Source organism: Micromys minutus, assembly GCF_963924665.1.
Source record: "Micromys minutus genome assembly, chromosome: 6".
Classification (NCBI taxonomy): Eukaryota; Metazoa; Chordata; class Mammalia; order Rodentia; family Muridae; genus Micromys; species Micromys minutus.
The window spans coordinates 23,257,137-23,271,674 of record NC_137975.1 but is presented as its reverse complement, the minus strand read 5'-3'; the positions used below and the strand labels follow the sequence as shown (position 1 = coordinate 23,271,674).

At 41.6% G+C, this 14,538-nt stretch overlaps 1 protein-coding gene across 4 annotated transcripts in view; it reads left to right on the top strand.

The window, feature by feature from the left end:
- Nucleotides 1-14,538, top strand: part of SRGAP2 (SLIT-ROBO Rho GTPase activating protein 2) — a 208,698-nt gene that overhangs the window by 168,116 nt on the left and 26,044 nt on the right. For all 4 annotated transcript variants that reach the window (XM_080917629.1, XM_080917627.1, XM_080917628.1 and 1 more), the window contains exons 11-14: nucleotides 3,698-3,782; nucleotides 6,128-6,155; nucleotides 7,826-7,850; nucleotides 12,805-12,865. In XM_080917629.1, the coding sequence (XP_080773755.1) occupies nucleotides 3,698-3,782; nucleotides 6,128-6,155; nucleotides 7,826-7,850; nucleotides 12,805-12,865 (199 nt within the window). The remainder of the gene's footprint in view (nucleotides 1-3,697; nucleotides 3,783-6,127; nucleotides 6,156-7,825; nucleotides 7,851-12,804; nucleotides 12,866-14,538) is intronic.

Sequence of the window (14,538 nt, the reverse complement as noted above, 5' to 3'; positions counted from 1 at the left end):
GTTTTGTTTGGTTGTGTTTTTCTGTAATTTTTTAAGAGATTTTTGTGTTTCCTTGTGTATGTTTTTGTTTGCATGCAATTGCTTCAAAGGTCAGAAGAGGGCACTGGAACCCCAAAACTTTACCTCACTGGTTGTGAGCCATCATGTATATGCTGGAAACTGAACCCAGGTCTTCTGCAAGTGCAGTGAGTGCTCTTAACTGCTGAGCTGTCTCTAGCCACAAGTATGAAGTTCTCAAGTGGGAGCCAGGATGAGCAAGGGATTGAAAATTGTGGCTGATGTAATAAAGTCAAACCATCTGAAATCCTAGGGGTAGATTTGGGTAAGACAAAGGAGAGAAGGCAGTCTTTTGTCCATCAGAGATGTGGTTTGGTATATCACAGTGTGTGCATGCATGTGTGTGTGTGTGTGTGTGTGTGTGTGTGTGTGTGTACACATATGTATGTGTTTGTGAGTGTGTAGTTGTGTATTATAGGTGTGTGGGGGGGGCTGATTATATATAATCTTGATATTATGCTAAATCACCAAAAGGCTACTTATTCCTCCTTCCCCTGGCTTCAGCTGTATCAGCTCTGTGTCTGTTCAGCAGCAACTGAACCCTTCTACCTCAACTCCCCTGATAAAGACAGGATTATTTATCCCCAGCATGTCAGTCCTGACTTCTGGGTGAGATAAGGAAGTGATGAATAGCATGTCTGCAGACTCTGGGATCCCTTTGCCTTCCCACCGAGATACCAAACCCAAAGTTCTGCCTACCCTTGTATTAGGGATACAGGGTATATCTTGATACAGCTTGATCTTTTAGATTAATAGAATCTGGAAAGGTAACTTCGTACTCTTTTATCAGAGTTATTTGTTTTAATGGTTCACCAAGTGACAGCTGAAGTTACCCAGTGAGCTGTGAACATGAACATGGGGTAGGGGATTTGGAATTGAGAATAGAAACATGAGTGAAAGGAATTTTTATTCATTCCCTTTCAGGATTTTGGCTGTATTCTGAGCATTCTAGTCTGTGTTAGAGGTTATAGCTTCTTGAATTTTCTTCTTTAGGAAACCCTTGAGACTCCTGGGATAAAATAGGCCGTTCAGGATTGTACTATTAGCGGTGGATATTTTCTAGAGGCTTTTCCACTCTGGGTCCTAAGTACAATTCCAAACCCACAATTAGGCATTGGATGGGGATTAGGATATCATCCAGGGAAAGCTGACTGCAAGTGAGCTGACAGCTGGAACAGATGGAAAGAGAAAGGTGACAAGAGAGCCTATTTTCATGCAGATGTTCTTATGCAAAGGCATAAAGGATCAGAGAACAGGCCTTAAATAAGGCAGCAGAAATGACTTAGCATAGGGTTTGTTTCTGGTTTGTTTTATTTAAAGTAGAGGCTGGGTTTGTAATTGCAAAAAGCAGTTTATACAGAAGAGAACAAGATTGCTCACTATTTATTCATTCTTCATATTTAGTAAGTTTCTACTATCCAGCACTAAGCATCATGGATTGTCAGGATAGTCAGTGACATGGTCTCTGGACCATAGAAAGACATCAGAGGGATAACCCTTCTGTGATAGGGCTATAGAACGTGCCATGGGGATTAAAAGTTACCCATAGGGCCATGTGGGCAAGCACAAGAGGCCCTGGGGCCATCTCCCAGAAAAGCAAATTTTCCTTTGCTTTAAATGGGAAAGAAGAGAACAAGCTCTTAGTTTAAAACCTCAGACTGCACAGAAAAATATAGAATCCGAGAACTCAGAACTTTTCACTTTATATTTATCATTAATGAAATGGTAATAGCCATAGAAATCAAAGGCTTGGTGTACAATTCTTTTTTTTTTTTTTTTTTTTTTTTTTAGTTAGTGCACAGTAAAAGACAGAACTGTTATTATTAAAATGTTTATTCATTGGAGCAAAAATCTTTCTAGTGACATATGGCCCATGCTCTGAGATACCTTCCTGTTTGCTTTCAAGTTAAATACCATTATATAAACCAGTGTATCAGGAGATAGCCAAGGCAGACTCAGATCCTCAACAATGGCTGTAGAGGAGAGTAGAAAAAGAATCCTCACCTGGCATTACCACCTACTAGTCTGCAGTGATACCCTCCATCTCTTAGGATTGCCTTACCATCCCTAATAAAGAACTACTGTTATCTTCCTCAAATATGGGTAGAATTATGAGAACAGATGAGAGACTGTGTACTAAAGTAGTTCAGAGTCTCTTGGGTTGCTGAAAATGACTGCTATGAACGTCTGTTCTGCTTCTCTCTGACTCTTTAATGCAGTAGGTGGAACATTTTGTTATAATGCTTCAGAGCACACACCATTCTGTCAAACAGCATGTTGGGTACTACTATGTGACAGGATTTTCCTGTGAAGACACAACACACATCTGCTTACCCCAGATAGAGAACCCATGACAGACTAAAACAAGGACACCATCAAAGCCCTTCTTGATGAACCAGTGTGAGGGGGGGCTACCTACAAGAGCAGGAATGACTCAAAGCATCTTCATCCCAAAAGCTCTCGAAAGCTGGACACCTGGGGAACACTGCATAGCCTACAGGCAGCTCAATTGAAGAGTGTCCTTTCTAGGTGACTTAGTCTGAACCTCTTCCAGGCAGCTGTCCCCTGCCTCTTTGTAGCAGCTGGGCTTGTCTGAAAGGACTTGGTAGTCTATCTGTATTGTTTACTCCTGGCATTCAGGGGCATACTGAAGCTGGTCAGTTTTGGAAACTTCCTGGGTCTGTTCTTGAGGTTTTTTTTTTTTTTTTTTTTTTTTTTTTTTTAACATTCTCTCTTATGGAGCTTCCTGGGAAATGAAATATTTCAATGGGGTGGGGGCGAGGAGAGCACCTGCTACACAACAGAGAGTGACTCCATCGGTCTGTTTTGACCTTTGAGCAATTTCCTTAATCTCTTCAAACCACACCACTGTCTTCTCATGACTCAAGTAAAGTGGGAGTAATGATACTAGTAATTTATGGAGTTGTTTTGAAGATTTGGTGAATTATCCAGTCAAGTGTAGTCTCTTCACAAGCCAGACAAGAGTCGAGATGTCAAAACTGAAATTGCAACAGCAGCTGCCTTCCACCTGCTATTGCAAGTGTGGTGGTACATTTCTTCTTGTGCCGAGCATCTGCAGGTACAAGTACTAGGTGGCAGCCACTCCAGCTCAGCACTCAAACTCCCGACTTTCAAGAAGCCTGTATTAGAATAGAAGGTGAGACTTCTTAGGGTCTGGCTTATACAAGGGGGCTCTGCAGGTTAGGCTTACCCTTGACCCAGCTGTTAGGGCAACAAAATGCACCCTGTGGTAAGCAGGACATCAGCCTAAATGACAGGCAGCAAGTGCATGTCTTTCCACCAACAACGCTGACACTCAGGAAGGTCGTCCACCCTCCCTGCCACTCTCATTCATTACTGGGACTGAAGGAAACAGATGAAGGACTTTCCTTAGAGAACAGTTTTCTTACGCAGACTAACATGAAATTCATAGAAAAATCCTATATAGCATACGCACCCACCATGAAAATCAGCAGAGAGAGACATTTTATTTAAAAAGGAATTTAAATGAACTTGCCTGAAATTTGAGTCAAAGAGTGAGAAATCAAATGGCCTCTCAAAAGTAATTGTCCAGTTGAACGTTTGTCTCTTGTGTTTCTTTGGGAATCTAAGCTCTCTTGTTTCTCCTCTTGCCTTACAGAAAATGAAGGAGTACTTGGAGGGTAGGAACCTCATCACTAAGTTACAAGCCAAGCATGACCTCCTGCAGAAAACCCTGGGAGAAAGTGAGTGTGAACATGCTCTGCTGGAGGTTGGTAGAGCAGAGAGGCCCAGGGCTCTCTTCCTAAGCACACGCCGCCAGTCTTCAGCCAGCCAGCCCCAACTGGTTATCTGAATGTATTATAACTCTTCCTAGACTATTCAATGGGAAAGCACTCCCCCTCAATGGCTGCCTGAGCAGTGGGAAAACAGAAATGTGTAAGAAATGCTAATGTTCATCGTGGAACATAAATTCTTTCCACCCAAACCCCTCACCTTTCTGCCACGTCTGTAGTAAAAGAGCACAGGGTTATGGCCTCTCCAGACACTTGTTAAGACTCCCAGGCCTGTGGAGAGAGAAGATCCTCAAATGGAGGGGGATGGACAGACTTGTTGCTTCTTTAGCTGTGAGGGTGAACATTCATTTCCTTTGACTTAAGTGGCCGTACTAAGACCCGAGTGCTAACTGTATTGTCTCATCTCTGGCAATAATCTTACCCAGACACTGGCAAGTACTGAGGCAGAGAACTGGACAGACATTCTGGACTTTCTCTCCCCAGTCAGCTGTCAAACAGAAGGGGAAGGTTGGAAAAGAAGCTTCCCTGAGGTTGTTTGGCACCCTGCCAGGGTCTCCTGCCTAGCTCCCAGCATCCTATGATTAATGGGATTTCCAGGTTGGGGATGCCCTGAATGTTCTGCCCCTCCTTCTATCCCACTAGTCAGTTCAGTTCGCCACAGGAAACATGTGCTCCCTCCCCACTGACAGTGTGCTTGCACTCATACAGAACTCTTAAAACTGTGAAGTAAAGCAGAATTTACAAGACACATGGCTTTTTAGCTCAAGAATTGGAATATCCCATTTTTCAGACCAGACTAACCTACTTACTTTTCTTGCCTTGCCCTTGTCCTGCCCTGGACAATTCCCCCAGATGATTTTTTTTTCTCTCCCTCTAGCATCTTTGATCTTATAATTTTTTTTAAAAGGAAAGATATTTGCTTTAATGTGGAAAAAAAATGCCTTTTAGTAACTTTTGATCTTTTTTTACCTAAACAGTTCAGGTCTAGGCATGAGAGCCAGATTTTCTCACAAAAAGTCTTTACTCTGGAGAGCTGTGTGTGTGTGTGTGTGTGTGTGTGTGTGTGTGTGTATGTGTGTGTGTGTGTGTGTGTGTTTGTACACATGTATGCACCAAATAATGCAACTCTAGGGGGATGAAGGTTGACCACTGGGGCTCTAAATTGCCATAATTTAAAGATGACAAGTTCCAGAGATAGAGAAAAATAATAGCTATAAATCACCCTGTGTGCAAATCATCATGTCCCTGCCTTCTGTAAGTATTTGTCACCATAATGCAAAAGCCTCTTGTTCTTGCCACAGAGGGATAATTGATGTGTATGAATATTCCAGAATGGAAATGAGACAGATGTTGAAAATGATGGCTCAGAATAATATTTTTGCAGACGAAAGCTGAGCCTTTGGTAACAGGCAGGGCTGTTGAAGATGGGGGATGGTATTATTGCTGAAAATGAGCTGAACGATTTTAACAATTAGCAACATTAAATGAGAGAAAACCCCTGCCTTCCCCGACCCTCAGAGTTGCCTTTCCTGGTCTTGAATAAGGGGTATGGGAGTTGATCTTGTCTCTCCTCACTCAGTACCCACTAGAGTTTGCCATTGATTTAGCTAATACAGATCAAGCTTCATTTACTGTTGGCCCAAAGAAGGCAACATATTACATCATGGTTTAGGCATGCATATGTGCATATTTTTATTAAATTTTTTCTTACCAACTTTAAGGTTTTCCATTTCATTTTTCAAAACTGTCTATAGCCTACGAAAACCTTACCACCTGTCATTAGATTGAAAGCCATCATTTGCTACCCATGTGGGTATTGTTATCTCTGCCTTACTATGCTAGTTAACAGGAGAATACATAGATATTTTATCTTTCCTCTCTACATTCCCTTTTTTTCTTCTCCAAAGTCAATTGTGTATATAATTTTATACAAGTTTATCCCATGTCCTATGCCCCAAAAGCTACCTCTAATCACCATTACACACATACTTGGCACATACGTAAGAAGCTGAATTTCATGTATGGGAAGGCTTACCATATTTTTTTCTGTTCTCTAAAATGTGATTTGACTTGTTTTCCATACAACCATGCCTGTTTTCTCATTTAGGAAGTAGAACTGATGGGGTTCAGAGAACCTAGAGCAGCAAAGTTCCTACCCAAAATGAGGTTTGGACCAATCCTTTTCTGCCTCTGGCTCCCTAGGAAGATATGAAGGGCATGGTAATTTCTAGAGTATACAGCTTTCCCCATCCCTTCTGCTTCAACAAATACACTTTGCCCTTCTCTTTCCACAGGTCAGCGGACAGACTGTAGTCTTGCCAGGTAAGTGACCCTGGGAAGGGATAAGGAGAGGCCTATGGAATAGAGTCGCAGAGTTGTATTGTAAAAGATATTAGATGACTTTGCAAAGGAGTGGCCTGAGACAAGAGTTGCTTCCTTCTCCTTGCCTTACCAACTCCCTGTCCTTTCAAGCGGCTGTGGAGTTGCTGCCATTTAGAGCATTTATTCTGAGCAAAATAATGTCATGGGAGTTGTCACTTGATTAAACTCTTCAAGAAACTCCCCAAAGCCATAATACTGCAAAAAATACCAGACTCTGGGTCTTGATAACCTCCTAGTTAGAAGACTTCAGCTATGATCTTGGGGGCGTGTCTGATACAAAAGAGACTAGGTGATAGCATCTGGTCTGAGATGTTTTTTTAAGGGCATGAAAAAGATGATAGGCACTCATTAGTGACTGTGGTGGATAATGAAATATTACGTTGCATTGGCTTGCCCAATAGCATTGGGAGCAAGCTTTGCTGATGTGCAAGTATGCAGCCCTCCTAGTCTTTCTCCACCTTCCCTCCTACTCCACCTCAGCCAAATATTTTCCCTCACAGTCATAATGGTGCTATGAGCTGGCAGAGAACAAGGCATTCATTCAGCCAGCACCCTAAGATGCCTGAAAATGTGCTGGTTTAAAAGGAGAGCACACTTTAATGAAGCAGATTGCCTTAAATCAACCTGCCAACGCATAATCGTGAGGCCACTTTCAGCCATAGGCTCACTATTTAGTGATGCCTTCATCTGATTTTCATCATTTTGTCATAGTGAATTAGAGTTGAGGTCCCGTGAATGCACCATTCTGGAGGACTGGCAGGAGCTAAGAAGATAAAATTCTGTAGACTGTGTCTCCCGGTGGTGTAGTCTTAGCTTCATCAGAGGTACCACATCTCTGGAAAGACTAAAAAGGGCTGCACTGATTTCCCATGCTGGTTATCCCTTTCTCCTCCTTCATGTCATTCATCTCTCCTCTCAGAATATCAGTCTCCTCTTGTTGAAGGACATGAGCATTCTTTTAACTCAGATAATCGCTAAGATTACAGCGAGGTACCTTAAGGACAGGCTGTCAGCAGTCAGAACAAGGCCCAGCATCCCAGCCCATCTCCTACATTCTCAAAGCAGAGCAGTGCTGCCTCCCTGTTGAGTCCAGCTAAGTGTGACTTGAAAAGTACTGACAGGTCCGAGGTTCCTTTCAGTCTGAATGTCTGCCATCTGAATAAAAAACAAAGATTAATTCAATAATTTAAGTGTTCCTTTTCCCCAAGAGACTCGAGAGAAGATGTGCACTCTTTGGTTTTTAGTTTTCACTTCCTTCCATACAGAAGGATCTTTAAATTGTCTGACATGACTCTGCTTTACTACAGAATAAACTGTTTGCCACCTGTCTAAGTTTTGAACAGCGATAGGCATTAAACCAGGGACCTCTAGGCTTTTATGAAGGAATAAGGTTTATTAGGCTTTTGTTGGGAAATAACTTGGCAGGTCTCTTGGCTTTTCCTGAGACTGCTCTCAGATTGTGATGTTTCATTAGCTGCTATTACAATTGTTTTACATGATTTAAAGCTTTAGTTCTGGATTTAGGAGTGGCTGTCTCATTCTGTCCCCCTTTTCTCTTTTTCCTTCTCGTTGCTGGACTGGTCCTTTCTGATTTGGTGGGGCAAACACAGGCGAAGCTCAACCGTGAGGAAACAGGTAAGAGCCCAACAGAGCCAAACTGTCTGGCTCATGAAAATCGAGGACCTTTCCCCAAGCCATGACTGACTTCGTGACATGCCTCTGCCCTCGTCCCTGTGCCTGGTTGTACCTCTAGTTATACATGGTTAAGATTGTAGCAACCACTGATTCCGAGTTTGCTGAATTATCACAGGCTTCCTGATCTGCTCTTCTCCGTGTTCTAACTTTCTTACGGGTTACGTTTGCCTTAAACTTAGACAAATTGTTTCATAACAACCTATGATGTCCTTCTCCGGGAGAACTTATATAGAGGCCTCACTCTTCCTAACATATACACTAATGTGCCAGCAGCTCCAAGTAGCTGATCTGCAGTCTTACCTAAGTTTGTAGGTCTGACTTGCTTCTGTTAACAGTGTCATCTTAGATGTATCCCGACATACCCTAATAATGTAGATAGGAACCTGTTCAGAGAGTGATAAAAAAGAAGTGCTCAGCTTCACAGGTTTGCACTAACTTTCACCATTGTATTAAATTCACTGCTGAGCAGCCCGTTCTCCCCCATGTTAGGAGGAATCTTAGCAGTGGCCTTGAGGAATCCACATCAGGGGAAATCTCAGTACAACTCCTACTTACTTTAAAAGGAAAAAAATTTTAAATGAAGCGTATTTTTGCAGTAGCAAAATTCCATTCACTAATTATAGTCTATGGTAGATAGTGAAGTGACTTCATATTCCCTAAGCTTCTCACACCAGCTTTGCAGGAGGGAAAGTTAGCAAGTACAGGGTGGAAGGCAGGGCTCAGAAATAGCCTTCTGTGCACCCAGGATAAAGCTGATCCAGGCCTTTATGGAAAGTCATTTGCAGGGCTGGAGGGATGGCTCAGCAGTTAAGAGCATTGACTGCTCTTCTAGAGGACTTAAATTCAGTTCCAGCACCCGGGTCACACCACTTACAACTGCTTGCAACTTCTGGTCTGTTGGGTACCTGCATATATGTGACATAAATACAGAAGTAACTGTAAATAGAATTTTTTGTGTCAGTGGTGGTCGTGCGCAGAGCCCTGGCCTCGGGCAGTCGTCGGGTGCAGAGCGTACAGGGTTTCTGTGCTGTTCCCAGCCCCAGCACTTTCTTCATGGACTGACCACCCTCTCAGTGGGCAGACCACTGTGGCATTCACTTGGCACAGCTTTGCTGTCCCCTCAGTTTCTCACTGCACTGGGGATTTCTTTCTTTTATTTCATGTGTTATGAGTGCTTGGCCTGCATATATGCGTGTACATTATATTTACACCTGGTGCCTGTGTGGACGTGAGAGGGGGTGTCAGATCCCCTGGAACTGCGGTTGCAGATAGTTGTAAGTCACTGTGTGGGTTCTAATCCACTGAGTGGATCCTAATCCAGACCTGGGTCTTCTGCTAAGGCAGCAAGTACTCTTAGTGCTCAGCCATCTCTCTAGTCTTCATTCTCCTCTTGATTATAATAAACATTATTTTAATGAGAAAAATCCACCTTTTTCCTTTGCTCTTTCTTTTATTTTTATTTTTTCCTTTATTACTTTTATAAGTACAGCATCTTACTTATTGTATAGTCCAACCTAACTTTGAACTTATGATCCTGATACTTCTGCCTCACAAATTCTGGGACTGTAGGCATGTGCTAGCAGGCCTGGCTATACATTTTTTAAATGATAAAAATTTTATTATAACTTTCTACCATCTTGTTTTTATCATTCTTTTATTTTTTTTCCTTTCTCTAAGGGTTTCTCTTAAAACTCGAGAGGAATGGGATGCCTCTCAGACATAATTTATTGCATTTAAAACTAATAGGCATATATCATAGGCTAAGCAACCACTTTTCCTTTATTACCAAAATTATGCCTGAACTTGAAATGTATTTCTTTCATTTCTGTTCTAAATCTAGACTTCCTGCTTAAACCTAGAGCATTTGTGTGGGAGTTTTGCAGCTTCTGCTGTAGCTGCAGGAGTACTGGAGCTTGTTGATAGTATCTGCCCCGACTAGGGTCACTGTTAGCGGGGAGTGGACCTACCTGGTTTGTATGACATATTGCTGCACTAAAGCATCTGCAAGCAAGGTGTGCTCCCCTGGCACCGGATTGTATCAGAGTCTGGGACCAGAAAAACTCTGCAAATCTGTTCTGCTACCTTCATCGTCTCTCCTGCTACCTGATTTCCTCAGAATGGAGGCCTTTTCTCTTTGTAATAGCTGAGCCTTGTGTTTACAAAGATTCTCCTAGGGTTACTTGGCCTGACAAGGTTACTTAATCTAAGAAAGTGTCAGATGCTAGCCGCTGTATCTGAAAAGCTAGAGGAAGCAGTCAGGTTTAGGGCTTACAAAGATGAGCATTTGGAGCTGGGGTAGGTATCACACATCATCAATCCCAGGAAAACAGGGGCAGGCAGATTTCTGTGTGAGTTTGAGGCCAGCTTGATGTACATAGTGAGTTCCAGGCCAACCAGGGATATTTACTGAAGCTCTGTCTCAAAAGAAAATAACAATAAAATTAGCATTTTATGACACTGAGACCTTTCTGGCTCCGGCTCCACTTTGGTAGCATCCTGATCCCTTGCTAGCTTGGAACCTACGTAGATCAAGCCATCTCTTCTCTTCTCATCATGACTCTTTCAAGAGACCCAGCTGCTTCCCTTAGAGTAGCCAAGCCATGGCTACAATTGAGAATTCAAAGCTGGATGGGTATAATCCCACCTGTGAAATGGGCAGAAGATATAAGGCTCTACCACACTGTAGTCTAGTCTTGCCTGAACATCTGAAACTAGTTTCAGAGCATCTCTTATGTTCTCCTTTTATACATATAAATTATTACTCCTATGGCTACATTACAAAACCTTTCTGATTTTACTAATAATTAACAAGCACTGTTTACTACCCTTACAGTCTGAAGTATGAGTGATAGCAAAGTATTCGATAACAAAGGAAATCCTGGCTTTTCTACTTGCTAGCTGTGTGATATGATTAGCCATTTAACCTCAGTAAACCTATTTCTACATTATCTGGAAGACTTTGTATGTGGCCTAACAGCTATAAATGTAGACATTAATATTCATGTTCTTGGGGCTAGAGAGATGACTAAGTGGTCACGAGCACTGGCTGCTCCGGAGACACCCTCATTCAGTTTGCTGGTGGCTTACCACATCTAACTCTAACCCCAGGAGATCCAATGTGCTCTTCTTGCCTCTTTGAGTATCAGACACACAAGTGGCACATAGACATGCATGTGAGCAAAACACTCACACACACAAAATAAAATAAATATATATACCAATAAGATATGTAACCAGCCTCTCCACTAGTCCCTTCCTCAGTTTGTAGACAGCAAGTAGAAACCCATATGAACTCAATGGCATAGTCAGGATTATACAGCAAAAGAACAAAATAAAATGGACATCTGGGAATCCTGCTATACATGGTCCAGGTCATCCTTACTATCCAAGAGCTGCTATCTCTTTTCTTTTTTACCTTTATTGTACCAACTAAACCATTTTTCTTTTAGATTTTTAAGTTTTATTTTTTATGTGCATGGGTTGGGTGTTTTGCTTGCCTCTCTCTATCTATGTCTGTCTCTCTCCTCTGTTTATCTCTGTTCTCTCTCTCATTTTCTCTCATTCTCTCCTGCTAAAAACTAAAGCCCTTTTTGGTCATCTTTAAAACTTCTGCTATCATTTCTACAAACATATCCATAGCCACCACAGGGCCTGCCTGCACTTCCTTCACAAATACTGTCCCCTTCATGGGACCATAATTTGTTTGCTATTATCTACTGTAATTTCCAAAATTATTATAGTTCCCTCTAACAAAATTCCATCCTTCATTGTAACACATATCCTCCTCTTCCACCACATCTACAACCTAGGTTTCTATATCCTGGTTCATCACCAGCATTGTGCCTTAACTACTGTAACCAGGACTACCACCATGGTTGCCACCATAACCTCCTCCAAATTCATTATATTGATAATCACCACCTCTACCACTAATCAGCTTCCTCTACTGCCATAATCAGGACTACATCATGTCTTCATCTACGACCTTAACCAGGACCACACCATGTTCTCCTTCATGACCATAACCAGGACCACACCATGTTCTCCTTCATGACCATAACCAGGACCACACCATGTCCTCCTCTACAACCATAACCAGGACCACCACCACAGCCTCCTCTTACACTAAAATTTTCATCATGACCAAAATAACTTCCACTACTTCCAAAGTTTCCTTCTTGACCTATAAAGTTGTCAGATTCACCTCTACCACCTCTCTGTGATCTAGCAGATGGCATGTCTTGTTTAGAAAAGGCCTAATTCCCTCACATTTATGACCATTAACTGAGGTGTTTCTAAACTGTTTTACCAACTGCAGCATGACCATCAAGTTACAAAAGCAAATCCTGTTTTTTTCACTCTTGTTTATCCTCCACAACTTGTATGGTTTTGATCTTGCCATGCTTTTCAAAGTAGTCTCTCAAGTTACATTCTTCGGTATCTCCTTTAATATCACTCAGAGAGTCTTTCTTCACTGTTAACAGGCACCAGGCTTTAAAGAATCCTTTCTAGAAACAGTCATCTCTGGTTCTTCCACACCCATCAACCTTGTGTGGTCGAGCACACATTGCTAAATCTACATCTTCAACACAAGAGTTAAGTTCACAAAAACAAAGCCCCTGGAATATTTTGTTTGGGGGCATCTCTCACTGCTATACAGTCTCTAAGTGTTCCTCATTTCTCAGAATATTCTCTTAAATGGTCATCTGTATTCTCAAACAGCTTACTCAAGTGCTCTGGTTTCTTCAGATCTTTCTTCTCCTCCCCTCCCCTGTCAGCATCAGTGAAGAGTCAGGCTGGGGTGACCAGACAGCAGTATTATCTCCATTTTGAGACCAGACTTACTTCTTGTACTTTTGGTTTTTAATTTCTATATTTCTCTTTTGTTTTTCAGGATTCCAGCCAGGCAATTCCTCTGGTGGTAGAAAGCTGCATCCGGTTTATTAGTAGACATGGTAAGCAGAAATACAGCTTTGCTCATATTTGTACAAAAAGTTAGAACCTCAAAGAATTCTTTGTAGAACAAGAATAGAAATCGTTGGAGCTGGAGAGATGGATCACTGGCTGCACAGCCATGAAAACTTACACAAGGATAGCAGGATCTTACACACAATGGTAACTCTGGTTCTGTGCAAGGCAAAGACAGGAGTTTCTAACTCCAGAGTTTTAAATGCCAGCTGCCTTGTGAAGAAGAGCAGCTAGATTCTGTGGTAGTGCTGCTGCTGGTGGTAATGGAACCAGTAGTTATAGTCTTGGTGTATTTAGGTCTCTTCCATGGCATAGCCTAACCATTTTGTCCCATTAGCTGTACTGGAATGGTTTGAAACAATCTCATCTCTGATGTTGCACTGCTTGTGTATATAATATTTAGATTTTTGTCTTAATTTGGTTTCATTGGATATAGCGTTCCTATGAGCTCAATAACTGTCGTAAAGTTGTATCCACCTTTTGAGAGTCTTCAGGGACTGGCTCTTTCTCAGCATTAGTCAAGTTGTATTTACCCTTCTGCTTGGGCAGAACTAAGAGATTTAGCTCTATTCTTTATCAGCTAATGGCCTCATTAAACAGACTTTAATAATTACCAGCAAGTTTATTTTCCAACTGTGAGAGTATTTAGAATATCTATACTAGCCTTTAACTGTTTAGAAACTGCATCAGAAATAGTCTTTAAATACTTTAAAAGGTCATAAAATGGTCATCCTGGAGCTAAGGAAGCCAGGTATTGCTTGTCTAAATTTCAAGGTACCTTTTTATTCTCTATCCCTTTGCCTGCCTCCCCTTCTCCCTATAAACTGGGATATTTCTTAGATTCATTATTGAAATGGTAATGATTTTAACATTCCTGTATCATATCCTAATCTCCATCAACTATAAATGTCTAATGTTATCTCAGTTCTCTTGAAGTATGAGCACTACTCATCACTGTTGTACAATCAACGGGTATTTTATAAGCCCCTAACCAATGCTAATAACATCAAGTATTGCCAGAGAAGAAAACATACAGAGAAGTAATATACTAATCTTGTCTTTAAGTGGTTTTATGATGCACTTGGAAGAAAGTAAGTTAATGAAAAGAAATAAAGCAGTAGTAATTGACAGTAACAGAATAAGAAATTTTACAAGATAGCAGTAATTAATACCGCAGAGCTGGCAAAGATGAATTCAATTCACCCGTGCATTCATTTGTTCCTTCAACATGTCTATATTGATTGCTTATTATAGACCAGTAAAAAGGCTCTTCCAGAAACTTCTGTTCCACTGAAGAACAAACATGATCAGCCAGTAAACAAACTGACTTGCAATATTTCCAGTGTTGCATGTTATGAAAAGAAGAAAAGCAGGGTGCAGAAAGGGAAATGGCACTGTTGTAGTGGGTCATGAAAAGCACACATTTTGGGTGGAGCTGTGAGGAAGAGGCAAGCACTGTCTATCTGAGGAAGAGTGTTTTGTGGTGTAAGAAAGTGCACAGGCTGAAGAGTGAAGGGAAGGTGACCAGAGATGAAGCCACAGACTTTTATGGCTTTGTTGGCTGCCGTAGGTATGTGTACATTTAGTGGAGTCATAACCTCTGTTAGCCTCAGAGTCATCTGTGGCACAGCAAATGCTAGGAATGTTTACATCCTGACTA